Source organism: Balaenoptera musculus, chromosome 1, assembly GCF_009873245.2.
Source record: "Balaenoptera musculus isolate JJ_BM4_2016_0621 chromosome 1, mBalMus1.pri.v3, whole genome shotgun sequence".
In the NCBI taxonomy this organism is placed as follows: Eukaryota; Metazoa; Chordata; class Mammalia; order Artiodactyla; family Balaenopteridae; genus Balaenoptera; species Balaenoptera musculus.
This window is the reverse complement of record NC_045785.1, coordinates 102,632,573-102,646,110: the sequence shown is the minus strand read 5'-3', so window position 1 is coordinate 102,646,110 and position 13,538 is coordinate 102,632,573. Positions and strand designations below refer to the sequence as shown.

Sequence of the window (13,538 nt, the reverse complement as noted above, 5' to 3'; positions counted from 1 at the left end):
AGTTTTGAAAAGACTTAAGGCGGACGAACAGCAAAAACCCATAGTTTATAAAGATTAGATCTCTCAACGCCAAATGCTTTAAAACCCCAACAACAGCTGCCACTCACACTTGCCCTGTACCCTCTCTAAACGGAACACAGGTGACTTTCACGTGGGTGAGTATTCTACCTAAGGGCCAGATGAAAAACTGACACTTCAGGGCTTTAAAAAACTTTCTGTTTATTAAAGAAACTAATAATTTTACTTACTTTTCCATACAAAATCCTTCGAAACCTATTTTCCTTAAAGCCTCTTTCATTCTTAAGTTTGGATATACTATGTGAAAGAACATAGCCTGGACTTCGCTGGTGGCAGTGGTTAAGAATCCGTCTGGAGACACGGGTTCAAGCCCTGGTCCGGGAAGATCCCACGTGCCACGGAGCAATTAAGCCCGTGCACCACAACAACTGAGCCTGTGCTCTATAGAGCCCGCGAGCCACAACTACTGAGCCTGTGCGCCACAACTACTGAAGCCCGCATGCCTACAGCCCGTGCTCCACAGCAAGAGAAGCCACCACAATGAGAAGCCCGCGCACCGGCACGAAGAGTAGCCCCCGCTCGCCGGAGCTAGAGAAAGACCGCGCGCAGCAACGAAGACCCAATGCAGCCAAAAAAAAAAAAAAAAAAAAAATGGAACATAGCCTGACTGAACAGAAAGTCACTTATCTGTTCATTTGTTGCTAAAATAATCAGAAAACAATGCTTTAGAAGGGTTCTGGGATGGAGAATGGATGGGTACCCAGTCTATTGGGCTTTATAATGTTGAATTCACTTTTTAAGTGCAATTTAGGAATAACACTTCCAGGGGTCTGCATATTTTAAGTTTTATTCCTCACCTGAATAAACATTTCACTGGACTTTTAAAAATTCCTCGCCCTCTTTTGGGGACGGGGGTTGTCAGGCTTAGCCTACTCTCAATCTTCTCAGACTTATGATGCAGACCTCCCCCTTTCCTACCCTCCCACCCAAAGGTGAGTCACCAGAGTGTTACAAACTTACTGGCAGAGAAAACTACAAATTAACAAACAGTAAGTTACCCAAAGAGAATACACCCTCAGAGCAGGGTACAGAAAGGCGAGGGGGGTGGGGGGGTGTTCGTCACTCATACACTGAACACTTGATGGGGGCAAACGGTGTGATGCATCCCCGACCTTCTTCTCTGTCCCTAGGGCTAGTCACCAGTTCCTCCCGTAACCACTCCACTTGCTCGGGCCAGGCCTGGGCAACCTTCCACTCCGAGGACGCTGCCGTGCGATGTTTTCAGTCTAAAGTACTAGCTTTATAGCAGCCAGAGGGAATTTAGTCACACTTTCGAGCTGAGCTCCCAAAGGGCAGCTGATAGTGCTACCATACAACCAGGATTTCTGCTGACATCTGTATCCCTTGTGCAACCTTCACCTGCACCTTTTTCCAGGCTCCTCTTTAAATCACTACCCATAAGCTATGGTTTCTTTTCTAGGTAACTAAGTTAATGTTCAAACAATGGAGAACTGCAATGAAAGACCAGGTGACATCCCCCCTCCCCTCATCTTTTGTAAACTTGAGAAAAGAGAAAGTTTCTTGCGTACCTTTGGTGAGCTAAAGGATTGTGGGTGGTAGGCCTAGCTGTGGATTTAAGCCAAGTGACTGGCAAAAACAACCAGTATGAAAAAAAGGACAAAATCCTATTTCATCCAGGAATGATTCAGCAGGAGCTGTTCTTCCATTTCTTTACCAAAAGCTTAGAAGATCGATTTTTAAGGAGAAATAAAATCACCTGAAATATCGTCAAAACCTGGGCTCCCAACAGTAATGGGAAGGGGAGGGGAAGAAATTAACAATGACCTTAAAAATTAGCTGCCAGCACTGGCTTCCTGGTTAACCAATTATCAGCAGGGCTTTAGTCACCACTCCACCCACATTTTAATCCCCATGTGGAAAAATCCCAACATTTGAGCATAAAATATCCTTCTGAACATTTGGACTATCACGGTAAGTCACTGGGGACAAAGGGGTAACTTTATCCCAGGGGAATCACCCCACCCACCCCCCCACACACCACCCCCCCTTGTTTATCAGAGTACCCAAAATACTAACTACAACCCAGCAGATAAGCAGCATATCAGCCTGTGTTAACCAGTTACAATTCAATTTTGTGTTTGCCAGCTACTAGGCATTTTATTAAAAATCCATAAGGCATCTAGGTTGAACCTCCACGACCCAGGTATGTTGCTTTACCACCACTGTGCATGTGTGTGGTTACGAAAGGGACATATAGATCTATGGACATAACTTAGTTATTCAAACGTCTCTCTGGTCCATGAATCCAGCCTCACAAACACCCCAGTTTCATCGGAAAAATAACTTGAGAGTTCTGCGTATCAGGCAATGTTAAGGAGTGAGTGAGTATTCAGGCTGGGAGACCACAGGCTGTTCACGAATCAGGGACGTCTGGTGTGTCACTAACCAACCATTTGACCTTGAGCAAATCACTTCACCTTCCTAGGCCCCGGGTACATATCTACGATCTCTACAGCCCCCCCAGTCAGTAATGTGAGGCTCAAGAAATAAACTTTTTTTGAGGGGAAAGAGACAAAGAAATGAGCTTTAAAGAGCTTGTTTACTGGAATGACTTAGGGTTTGATGGTGTGGTACAAGCACAGGCCACTACCCCAGTTTTCATCCTGGAAGTACAGAGGCTGGCACTCAGCTCTTTTCAGCTACTTGACCTGAGCCAGCCCTCCACATTTTGTGCTTTTATAAGATGCAAGTTGTGCATTCCCACTTCTCCTTACTTTCTCGACCAGGTCCAAGCCTTTCAATGACCTCCTTCAAAATCCATTTAGAGTCCCCAAAGAATGCACCGTCCCTCTTCGCCCATCACTCACTCCACACCGAGGAGCCCTCAGAACCTTCAAAGACCTACTAACCGCCAAGGCACTGTGCAAGCCCTGGACACAATGGAGCGGATTCTCTCCTACCAGCATTCTCATGACCTGGTCATTTTATCCCATCAACTGATACTTCTGATTGTTCTTTGGTATAAACTTTTCTCGACTGGACTTTGGCCCCGTTGGGGTCTGGCACCCAGTCTCTTGCCGTGGCTACGGGTTATCACAGCTCCAAGTTACAGAAATGCAGGAACCAGCCATCGTTCTGGTATCACCACAGCGCTCGCCTCTCCTGCCCAGGGGACCCCCTCGTTCCTTCGGGAACCCCTCTTCCGCAGGTCGGCACTCCTACCGCGTACTGCCACGGCTTCCCGTCCTTTTTCGTGTTTATAATACCCGGAGACCCTGGTGGATCAGCCTGTGCTCCTTCCTGGCTCATCCCTCCAAAAAATCTACACACACTCTCCCCACCATTAAGATAACCATTCCAGTTGCTCCAGCTGCCCCGGGCGCATCCCATGTTTATGGAAAGGGGCCCATTAAAGCTCTCAAAAGTATACCTTAAAGGCCATCCTAGGGCAAAGACACACCCTTTCTGGCACCAGCCTGCCCGACCGGCTCCACAGTAAGGGGAAGCCAGTTTTTTCCTTTAGCGGAGGGCGGCCGCCTCTGCGGGCAACTGGCTAAGCCCGGCGCCTCCAGAAGGAGCCTGGGACCCTAAGGCCGCCCCCCCGTCGCAAGCCCCCCAGCGCCGGGCCGGAGCCGCGGCGGGAACGGCAGCCCGGGAAGGGGCCGAGCAGAGCGCCCCAGGGGAAGGGGAGGAGCACGCCTTTCCTCTGGGCAAGAAGGGCGGAGAAAAAAAGGAAGGCAAGAGACGCGAGGTGAGGGCGGGCGGAGGGAGGGAGGGAAGGATCGGGTTGGGGATGCCGCCGGCGGCCCGCTCCTTGCCGGGGCCGCCCAGCAGCCGTCCTCCCTCCTCCTCCTGGGCCCGCGGCTCCCGAGCGCCGCCTCCAGGAGCCCCGGACCCCGGGCGCGCTCGGACTCGAGGGCCCGCAGCCCCTCTCCAGGGTCTGCGCGCTGCCCGGCGCTGCCGCCCTCCGTCCCCCCGGCGCTCCCTTCCCCCGCCCGCCCCTCATTACTGCGCTTCCTCCATTTCCAAAGTGCGTCGTCTTTTAAGCCTCGCCGCTCTGCCAACCCATTCCGCGCCCCGCCGCTTCCTCCTCCTCCGCCTCCCTCTGGCTGTGGTCGCCCTCCTGACTTCCTCCTCTTCCTCCTCCTCCCCTCCAGGGCTCCCCGTGCCCCTCCCCTGGCTCCCCGGACACTCACCCCCTTCCCCATACTGGCGGTGGTCTGTGCCCCGCGCCGGGTCCTGTTGCTTGAGAATCAGAGAGAAAAGAAGAGAGCGGCTCCCGGCCGAGAAAGCGCGACCGGGGGAGCGGAGAGAAGGGAGCTAGGGCTGCCGCGGGGCGGGAAGGAGGGAAGACGGCCGGCGGCTCGGGCCGATGCCTTTTCTGCCGCCGCTGCCGGGGCTGCTACCGCTGCTGCTGCCACGTGTCCGCCTCCTCCCGCCGCTGCTCTGAGCCCCAGACCCCGCCGCAGCTCAAGCCCGCGCCTCCTCCTCACTTCCTAAAATATGCAACCTGCGTGCTAGCCCCGCCCACGCCGCGGCACGTCACCGTTACCGGAGCAACCTGACACCGGCCGCGGGCCTGGCTCCGCCCCCGCCCCAAGCCCCACCCCCAGGCCGGGGCCGCGCCGGCTACGGCCGGTCGCGGCTCCCGGCAGGAGGGCGCCGGGCCCTGGGGCGCGCGTGCCCACGTCCCGGGAGGCCGCGGCCGCGCCACTCCCGGGCGCGCCGGCTGGCTGGGCAGCGGGGACTCGGCGGCCATGCAGCTCCCGCGCCCCCCTCCCGCCGCCCTGCGTGGCCGGCCTGCTTTGGAGGGCACGCAAGGTCCTCAGTGGGTGCGGGGACGTCCACGGAACTGGGTCCCCGAATCTTCGCGGACCCGGGGCAGAAACCTTGCGCGGAGGGGCCTTTCTGGGCATCGGAAAGCTCTTCTGGGACTAAGGGAAGCACCGGGATGGGGGTGAGGGGTCGGATGTGCCTGCAGCCAGCGCCCGCAGGAGGGACTGCGCCCCCCTGCGGAGTCCAGGCCCCCGCGCCCACCTGCGATGGCCTCCCCGGCCAGCCTCTTGGTGCCCTCCCGAATGCCTCCTGTGGTCTTGGGATCCCCGTTATCTATATCCCCACAGGGCCTGAGCTGGCCTTGCCGGAGGTCCCAAGTGCCTTCTCCCTCCTTTGCTTCAAGACCCCCAAATGATAATCCAAAGGGCCTGCTGTGAATTCATTCACGCTACTGTGTGAATGAAAGCTGCTTTTCCAGTTTGGGGGATCATTTTTGGGGGGGAGGAATAACTGAAACCTCAGGGAATGCATATCCTTAGCAAAAGGGGCTCCTCCTCCGAGGAGATGTTTGAGGGCCTGTCTCATGCCTCTCCTTGCCCCCCACCTGGCACAGCAGGGCCTCTTTCACCGCAGCCTTTGGTGCTGTGAGGGACCTGGGCCTGGAGTGTGGTGAGGAGTCCAGGAACCCCCCCAGAGGGCCCTGGCCTGGCTGCGCTGGGTGGCTTTCTCCCATTACAGCTTCTGCAGAGGCTGCAATGGCTGAAGGTCTCCTACAGTTAAAAAGCGAAGTATTATTAACAATGTTTTGGGGAAGTCAAGCATACTCTGGGAAAGCACGATTTGCAGGAGAAAGTCACTCCATGTCTCTGGAAATTCCGACTAGAAACAAGGAAAACATTAACTTCCTAAGCAAGTTAAAACCGGCCCTATCAACTCCAAGTATTAATTTAACATGAGTGAAGATGTGAAACTTGAAAGAAACGGGAAGGAGGGAGGAAGAAAGAAAAACAAAGGGGGAAAAAGTAGCAACTGTGTTATCAGTTAGACCATTAGCCTAAGTCTTGTTCCTTCTTAGAAGAAACTGTTTCTTTCCTCTTGCCCAAGAATGCATTAAGGGCTGGTGCCTCCTCCAGCGACCTTCAAGCTTGGTTAAATCAGTGCGGGCCCTGAAGACCAGAGGAATTGCCAACTGAATTCAAATTCGTGACTGCTGGGGAAAGAACCCCCAAATCCAGAACAGAGTTCCCAATGCTGCTTATTCAACAGAAGGAATTTATGAAGAGTTATCAGGGCTCTGTCTCCAAGGGTCTAGGAAATGCTTTATTTACATGCCCTACATCCACCATTACCGCTAACCTGTAGGAGGCTTTTGCTTGCTAAAGATCTCTCAGCTTGTTTGAGATTCATTATCCCCTGGGCCCTGGTCTGAATGGAAAAAGCACAGCAAGAACAACAACAAAATGTAGAAAGCAAAAGTCTGAACAATGTAGGTTTCTCCTGCTAGCGGATCACCTTTTCCTCCATTCATAAGTAAAATTATCATTTTTTTTCCCATTCAACAACATAAACCTGATAAATCAAGGCATTTCCCTTGGTCTCTACAGCTGTTCATTTGGTAGCTGAAGATTACCGAAGGTCCTTTAAGGAGGACCTCAAAGTTCTAGCTATATGCCAGAGAGGGGAAAAGGCATAAAAATAAATATTAAAATCCAAAGTTTGCTTTCCCCTCCACATAGCACTTGTACATATAAAATCCGCTAGAATTCTCACAAGTCCGAAAGGTAAAGGGCTTTAGCCGCATTTTCCAGCGTGGGAAACTGGAGGTTTGAGGACTTTCTTCTAACAAGGCCACTCAGCTAGCAATGGGGGAGCCTGGCCTCAAAATTGCAAGATGGGAACCCATCTTCCTGCTTGTAAAATGTGGTCTCTGAGCATAGCACCAAGGAAGTTTTGGTGGAAGAATACTAATTGCTTTCAACATGGCTGTCCTCACAAATACAGAGAGAGGGTTTCCATGTGCCCCTCCTCTCGGCAAGAGCCTTTTCTGCCTATTCCTACTCTTCATCAGTCTACCGTGTGCATCATCGTGAGGCAGAGAACCATTTCTTTTATAAAAATGACTGATACAGATCAACAAACACTCCTCCACCACTGTTCTGGCCCACCTGATCCCACCTCTAGAGGCAAATCGCATTCCATTTTCAAGTCATTTGATAATCCATTTTTCATTGCAGTCCTGTTGAAAGAAACATAATTCGACAAAAACGGGTCAGAATGTCAGAAAGGGCCTTGCTATTACTCCTCTAAAGTTGATGTTTCTACAAATGCTACAGCCAAGTGTTATGGCCTAGGCACTTCTGGGCAATTTTCAGGGGTGTTTTTAGGGGTAAAGTTTATTGCCAGGTGTTGAGGACAAATTTTAAGAGGTGAAGGGAAAAAACATGATAAGGAAGCAGGAGCTGAAAACTTTTTATGGGAAAGAATGATGTAAAGAACGCCTGCCAGGTTGTACTATGGAGCCCTGAACACGCCTATAAAATTAAGACAAAGGGACATTGTGGCCAGAATTGAGGTGCAGAAGTCTCAGATGTGAGAGAGATGCTTTGGGACATAGGTGACCAAAGGGGGAAATATCCTTTTTGGGGGACAGGCTTCTTTCCTCCTCTTGGGAGAGGTTTCTGAATGGAACCTTGGAGAGCAAACATTCCCCTTATTTTACACGAAGAAACTGAGGCCCAGGGAGTGATTGGCACTGGATAGTCCCAGGACACTGGCAGAACGATTGTGCATCTTTTCAAACTCCCAGAGCAGTGCTGAGGATAAAAGAAACTTCCAGAAGAGAAGGTGGGGCAAATTCTGCCTCTCTATTCTATCTACCTCTTATTCTATCAGCTCTTATTAAGCTCCTAGCTTGGGAAACAATTAAACTGATTGGTCCAGAGACTCAGCATTTACAGCCCTCAAGGCTGCCAAGTGTGGATGGCTTTGAGGAGGATTTGACACACCACGGAGGGCTGGCCCAGTCATTGTGAATAGTCAGCAGATGTCTGAAAAATATGATGCAAGTCAGTATTTTGAGCCAAGTGTGCTAGCACTTTGAGTAAGTACTTGCTGAAATGAATAAACATGCCATTGCAATTAAGGGCTTTAGAATAAGAGTTGGAACCTACATGAAGTTAGCATTTTCCACTGGAAGCAAACATTTGCGAGATCAATGAGCTAGGGATCTGGAAGGACAGAAGTCTCTTTGGCCCAGCTTGCACTAAAGGTTGCATGGAAACAATCTTAAGCATGCATCTTTATCTTTTACCATTCCCTTGGTACCCCAGGAAGCCACTTAGCTGCCACTATCACTGTATTAAAGCCAACCCTTGTCACCATTCCAAAGTTCCTCCTAGCCAATGTCTATCCCGCCATTGCAAATCTCTTTTTTCCTGTCTAGCAGCAGACATATTACCTCCTGCTTTAAAAGCACAGTTCTAGGCAGACCACTGACCATCAGAAATCTGTCAGCTAAAGAATTCTGACCCCTGAAACTTTTCCTCCGACTCCGTTTTCCAGTCATCTCTTAACTCCCTATAAAAGCTCTTTAGTATGCTTGTAAACATATTTTCTTCTGTTAATGATTTTTGAAGCCCTTAGGTTTTGCCTCTGGATATTTAGAAAAGTCAACGTTTTCTTGGTCCCTGTCTTGGAGGCTGTTATTAAACACAGAGTCAAGTCCTCAGTCTTTTCCTCAGCATTCCTTTAATACAACTGCCACTTAAATAATTTGCTCTTATTAATAGCAGTCTTTGTAAATGAAACAATTATAAAGTTGTTCCCCAGGTGTTTTACACTGAGTCCTGAAATTCAGAGTCAGGGTGAGTCTTCTTTTCTAGCACTCTCCCCACAGTACACTGCTACTCCCCTCACCCCAGTTCAAAACATTATTAAATGTTACAATATCCTGGATTGTAAAAACTCATCCCTTGTAAAACTCATGTAAAAACTCATCCCTTGTTCTCTATAAATCAACAACCACTGGGGCATTGCAAACAAAACTTAAATGGCAACAAACAAGGGATCTGGAACTTAAAATAGTCTATTGCCAGAGTCCTATCTGCGCCCAGGCAGTAGAGACGTGGCCTCAGACAGGCTTACAAGCCAGCATGGGCAAGCTGAAGGCAGAGAAGAGGCAGCAGATAACTGTCATCGAACTCTTCTTGTTCTCAGGGGAATACAGCATGAGCACTAAGGAAATGAGTGCTACCATTGGGATAGATAGATTTGCTATTCTTGGCCTTTAAATCTTGCATGGAAAAACAATCGAGAAAGTTCTGTGAAAGCTGGTTCCACTGAGAACAGCACTCTTCCATAGATGACTTTGCACTAAAATTGGGTTTCAGGGACTGTGCAGATTTTCCCTTCAGCGGAGTGAAAAGCCACCATAATAGGAGAGAATACAAAACCATCCAAAAGTGGTTTGGTTCATTTACAAGAGTCTGGGAGTTTTTGTAGAAAGTAACACAAAAGTAGGTCAGGTACAAAAATAGTAACCAGCTCAATTCATTTTTAACAGCTTAGGTTTTACTCTGGAGTCTGCCATTTGGTTGATGGGTAACCTCTACATGTGAACTCTTACTGATAAGCCCCTAAGAAAGTCCCCTCTCTTTCTTCCCTTCTCCAACCCCTACCTCTGGCACTCTACACTGTTTAACAGAAGTAAGAGCTAGTTCATGCAAAAAACAAACAAAACAAAAAACAAAACAAAACAGAAAAACCCCAAGAATAGCCATTACTGGGCATCTACTCTGAGCCTAACGTGGTGTTTGGTGCTGGCATAAAATGACAACTAAGACGCATTCTCTACCCTCAAAGAGTTCACCGCTTGGCATAGAGAAAGACAGGCAAAGAGATGTTAGCAGCACAGTGAGAGGTGCTATATCTATGCAGCGTATCATGGGGGCATAAAGGAAGAAGTGGTCAGTTCTGCCTGCGGAGCTGGAAAGGCTCCCTTGGCTGGATCTTGAAAGATGGATGGGAGTTCATTAAGTGGAGCCTCGTGCGGGTGCATGTGTGTATGTGTTTGTGTAGCGGAGGTCGGTTGCAAGCAAAAGCAGCAGCATGGTTAAGACCCTCAGCACCTAAACAAACTTAGTCTGTTGGAAGACTGGCCGGTAGTTTAAAATCGCTAGAGCGTAGGCTGTGAGAGAGAACGCAGCAGGAGATAAGCCTGGAGAGGTGAGCAGGGTCCAGATTGTGGAGGACTTGGATGCCCATTCTAAGGACTTGGACTTTATCCTGTAGGCCACAGGGAGACACTGCAGGATTTTAAGCAGGGAGGTGGCATGATCAGATTTGTGCTTTGGAAATATTCCGCTGGTAGTACCAGAACCGTGGGATAAGCTTTCACAATCTGCATTTACCAAAGCTCTTCTGATGGTATTATTGATTTCAGAATCTCAAGACATCCACGTTTCCCCATATAGCTTTGAGATGGCATGTTAATTTTATTTTCTTCCTCTTTTGTGTACACACATGCGTGTCTTGATCCCCATTATAATCCCAATCATGCACCGCTTCTCCCAAACAGAGGATTTCAAGTGGCTGGACACGGTGGAAAACTGGGATTTGGACATAATTTTAACAATCTGTTAGTATACAAGTGTCTGACCTTGGAAGATGGTGCAATTTGCAGGGACGGTACCGGCAGTTTACCCAGTTTTCCTAATATTTTTTTGCTATGCCGAATTCCAAATAGACCAAGGACTTTGTTGGCTTCCACTTCTCCCAGAGACCAGTTCTTGATGCAGTTCCACTGACTAAAGAAAATTTAAGCTGCCTGGCTCCCCATCTCACATATAAGGACCAGCAATCTCAAGGATAGTGACGATAGAGTAAGAGGCCAAATGAATGAATAATTTGGCTTCCGTGGTCGAGACAGTTCAAATAAAAGATGTCCCTGTGTCAACAAATTTCAGCTCTTTATTTCTTTGACAACTCTGTTGATTTGACACTTCGCGTCTGGTAGTGGGCATGGCAGTAGAGGCAGGGTGGAGATGCTGGTGGGGTGGTGATGACGGAGGTGGTGGGGAGGGGCGGCAATGATGCTAAAGGGGGTGGACCCAAAACAGTTGATCCAATAACAGGATCCCAATCGAATAATTCCTTCAAGCAATTGCATCTTCCTCCTCACATGAAGCTTCTGAGTCTATTTTATCTGTAACCATATCACCAGGCTGCCGTGAGAGTCAATTGACATGACACCCTTAAGGAAACATCACGCCTGTCGCATAGTAACTGTTCAAAAAGTGTAAGGAATGATCTTGTCTTGATTTCAAATTCCTACTCAGCCTGGGAGAAACAAGGTTCAAGGAAGGATGAAGGCATCCATGAAAAATTTGTCTAGAGGAGGAGGGAGTGAGAACAGAGTCTGCTTTTTGCTGGCTTTCCTCTCCCCCCACCAACCTCCTGTATCCAACAGCGGGCCTGTCTGCGGATACACAGCCAGCTTGTAGCAGAAAGCAGAGTACAGAGTGCAGGAGCTAGGTGAGCAAGGGTAAGGCAACACTCCACCTATCTGAACTGGTCTAGTTATCACCAAACCACAGGTGAGAACCAGGGAAATAAGCCCTGCACTAAAGCATTGCAGCTCTGGCCTCATGGAGAAATTTTCACCTTCAGAATAAGAAGCTTGACTATCCGTGTTCTGGACTGCAGGGGTTGATACAGCACAACCTCCTTGGGAAAAAGAAAGCATTGTCTCCAAGTGCAACTTAAAACCATCAAAGCCTTTTCTTATTTTTTCCTTTTTACTCAAAAAAACAAAAAACAAAACAAAAGAAAGAAAGAAAGAAAGAAAGATACCATCTGCTAATGCAGTTGCTAATTGGCAAGGGAGAGTTCTTCCTCTTCCTAAGAACAGGTCCAAGAGAATGCTGTGTTTCGGGGCCATCACTCCCGATCCTGGAAAAAGCAGCTGAGTCTGCCAGGCACCATGCGGCAAGCTGGAGCTGCAGGGAGCTAGGGGGGCCCAGGGATCCACTTCCCTCTCATGCCTTTAACCTCATCAACCAGAGTGCTCAAACTCAATGTATTCTCTTCCCCCTTTGCTTTTTTCATAATGGAAGAAAAAAAAAAAAAACGTGATGTTAAAGTTTTGCATTAAGAAACAGTTGCCATCTGGGTAATTGAATTCTGCTTGAAGTAGCCCACCTGGTTCTCATCAGTGGCTCCTGACAGGTATGGAGGTGTCAGCTGAAGTCTTGCATTGACTTCTAAACGCAAGCTCGCGGTCCATGCACAATACAGAAACCTTAATTCCTGAAGAGCGAAAGCAGTTTTCTATCAGGTTACCTCAATGCATGGTAGATTTCTTAGGTAGATTCTAAATGCAGACATTTAGAATGAAAGCAGTCGTGCTGGTCTCATCCATTCCTGGTCATATGCTGCCTTAAAAAAACAAAAAATGAAAAGCCAGTTTTCTTTGTCTTCCTGTTTGGACATCCACGTGATAGAAATACGTATGACTGAAATCACCTTGCTCTCTTAGAGGATTCAGGAGGCTGAGTGTTTCCAACTCCTCAAATAGTGGAAAGAGGGGTGGGCAGCCTGGGAGGAATATCAGGTGTCCATCTATGGGTTGGATGCCATGCCCTGCCCTTCTCAGCAGGCTTCACGGTTGCCAGCCACTCCTGTTCCCCAAAGGGAGGCACCATCAAGCAGCACGAATGGGGTTGCCGTCCCGTTCCCTGACCTGAGATGCCCGCATGCCAGGAAAAGAGTCACTAGCTTTGCATACAACTCGCAGCCTCACCTTCTGTTTTCGTGCACAGCAGAGCTGGTGTCAAGCAGGACGGTTAGCAAGGACAAGATATAAAAGGAAACAGAATGCCGGGAACTTGGGTGGTCTTGAGCAAGTCCTTGTACTTTCCTTCAAGTCTGTTTCCCTGTATCTGAAATGTCTAGAACCGAGTACAATTAGGAGCCGTGCTCAGGCAGCATGGGATGCTTGAGTTGGGAGGGGAGCTCTGCATTGGACAGAAATCTCGCTCGCAGGCAGTTTGGGTTTTACAAGGGACACTGAGCTTATGAAATGAGAATTCTGCACTACAGATAACCTAGTCTGCTCTCCTCTTTTACAGAGGAATTGAGTCTGTGAGGCTGCATTTGCTTTTCCCAGGGTCACAAACCACCTGCTTAATGTCAAATCGAGACCCCAGCCCCTTCTCTTTCCACTACACCGTGCTGTTTCCTTAGCTTTAGGACAACTCGGAAACATCTACTTAAGGACAGAGATGTTTTGCTTCCAAACCAAGAACTGAGGGTTATCCAAAACATGCAATTTAAAGGATCAGCTTTTTGATAATAGAATTTTCCATGATGCTCTGGGTACTCATATAGTTTCATCTTAAAAATCTCGCTCGACCTCTTTTCACTCATGTCTCAGTGGAGCTACGTCTGAATACACACACACACACACACACACACACACACACAGACAAATACGCACACTATTATTTTGAATTTGAGAGAATTCAAGGAAGCCTTGAATGGTGTCAAGGTAAAATTAAATTAAAATCTCTTGCAGGGGTCCCAGGCTCAGGACGAGACTCCTCTAACTCCTTTCCTGGGAAGCCTGCTCTCTGTCCAATGACAGTTTCCTGGACTCTGCATCACACCTGTATGGGGTTTCGTCGAGCTGCTGGGTGACAAGTTCCACTCCATGGCCATCTTGGCTC

General features: G+C 48.7%; 1 protein-coding gene across 1 annotated transcript in view; it reads right to left on the bottom strand.

Annotated features, from left to right (window-relative positions):
• The window catches only part of ATP1A1 (ATPase Na+/K+ transporting subunit alpha 1), a 32,928-nt gene extending 28,400 nt beyond the window's left edge, over positions 1 to 4,528 (bottom strand). Inside the window, exon 1 of the mRNA XM_036847771.1 lies at positions 4,236 to 4,528. Coding sequence (XP_036703666.1) covers positions 4,236 to 4,247 — 12 coding nt within the window. The 5' untranslated portion in view covers positions 4,248 to 4,528. The remainder of the gene's footprint in view (positions 1 to 4,235) is intronic.
• Between the last annotated feature and the right edge of the window lie 9,010 nt (positions 4,529 to 13,538).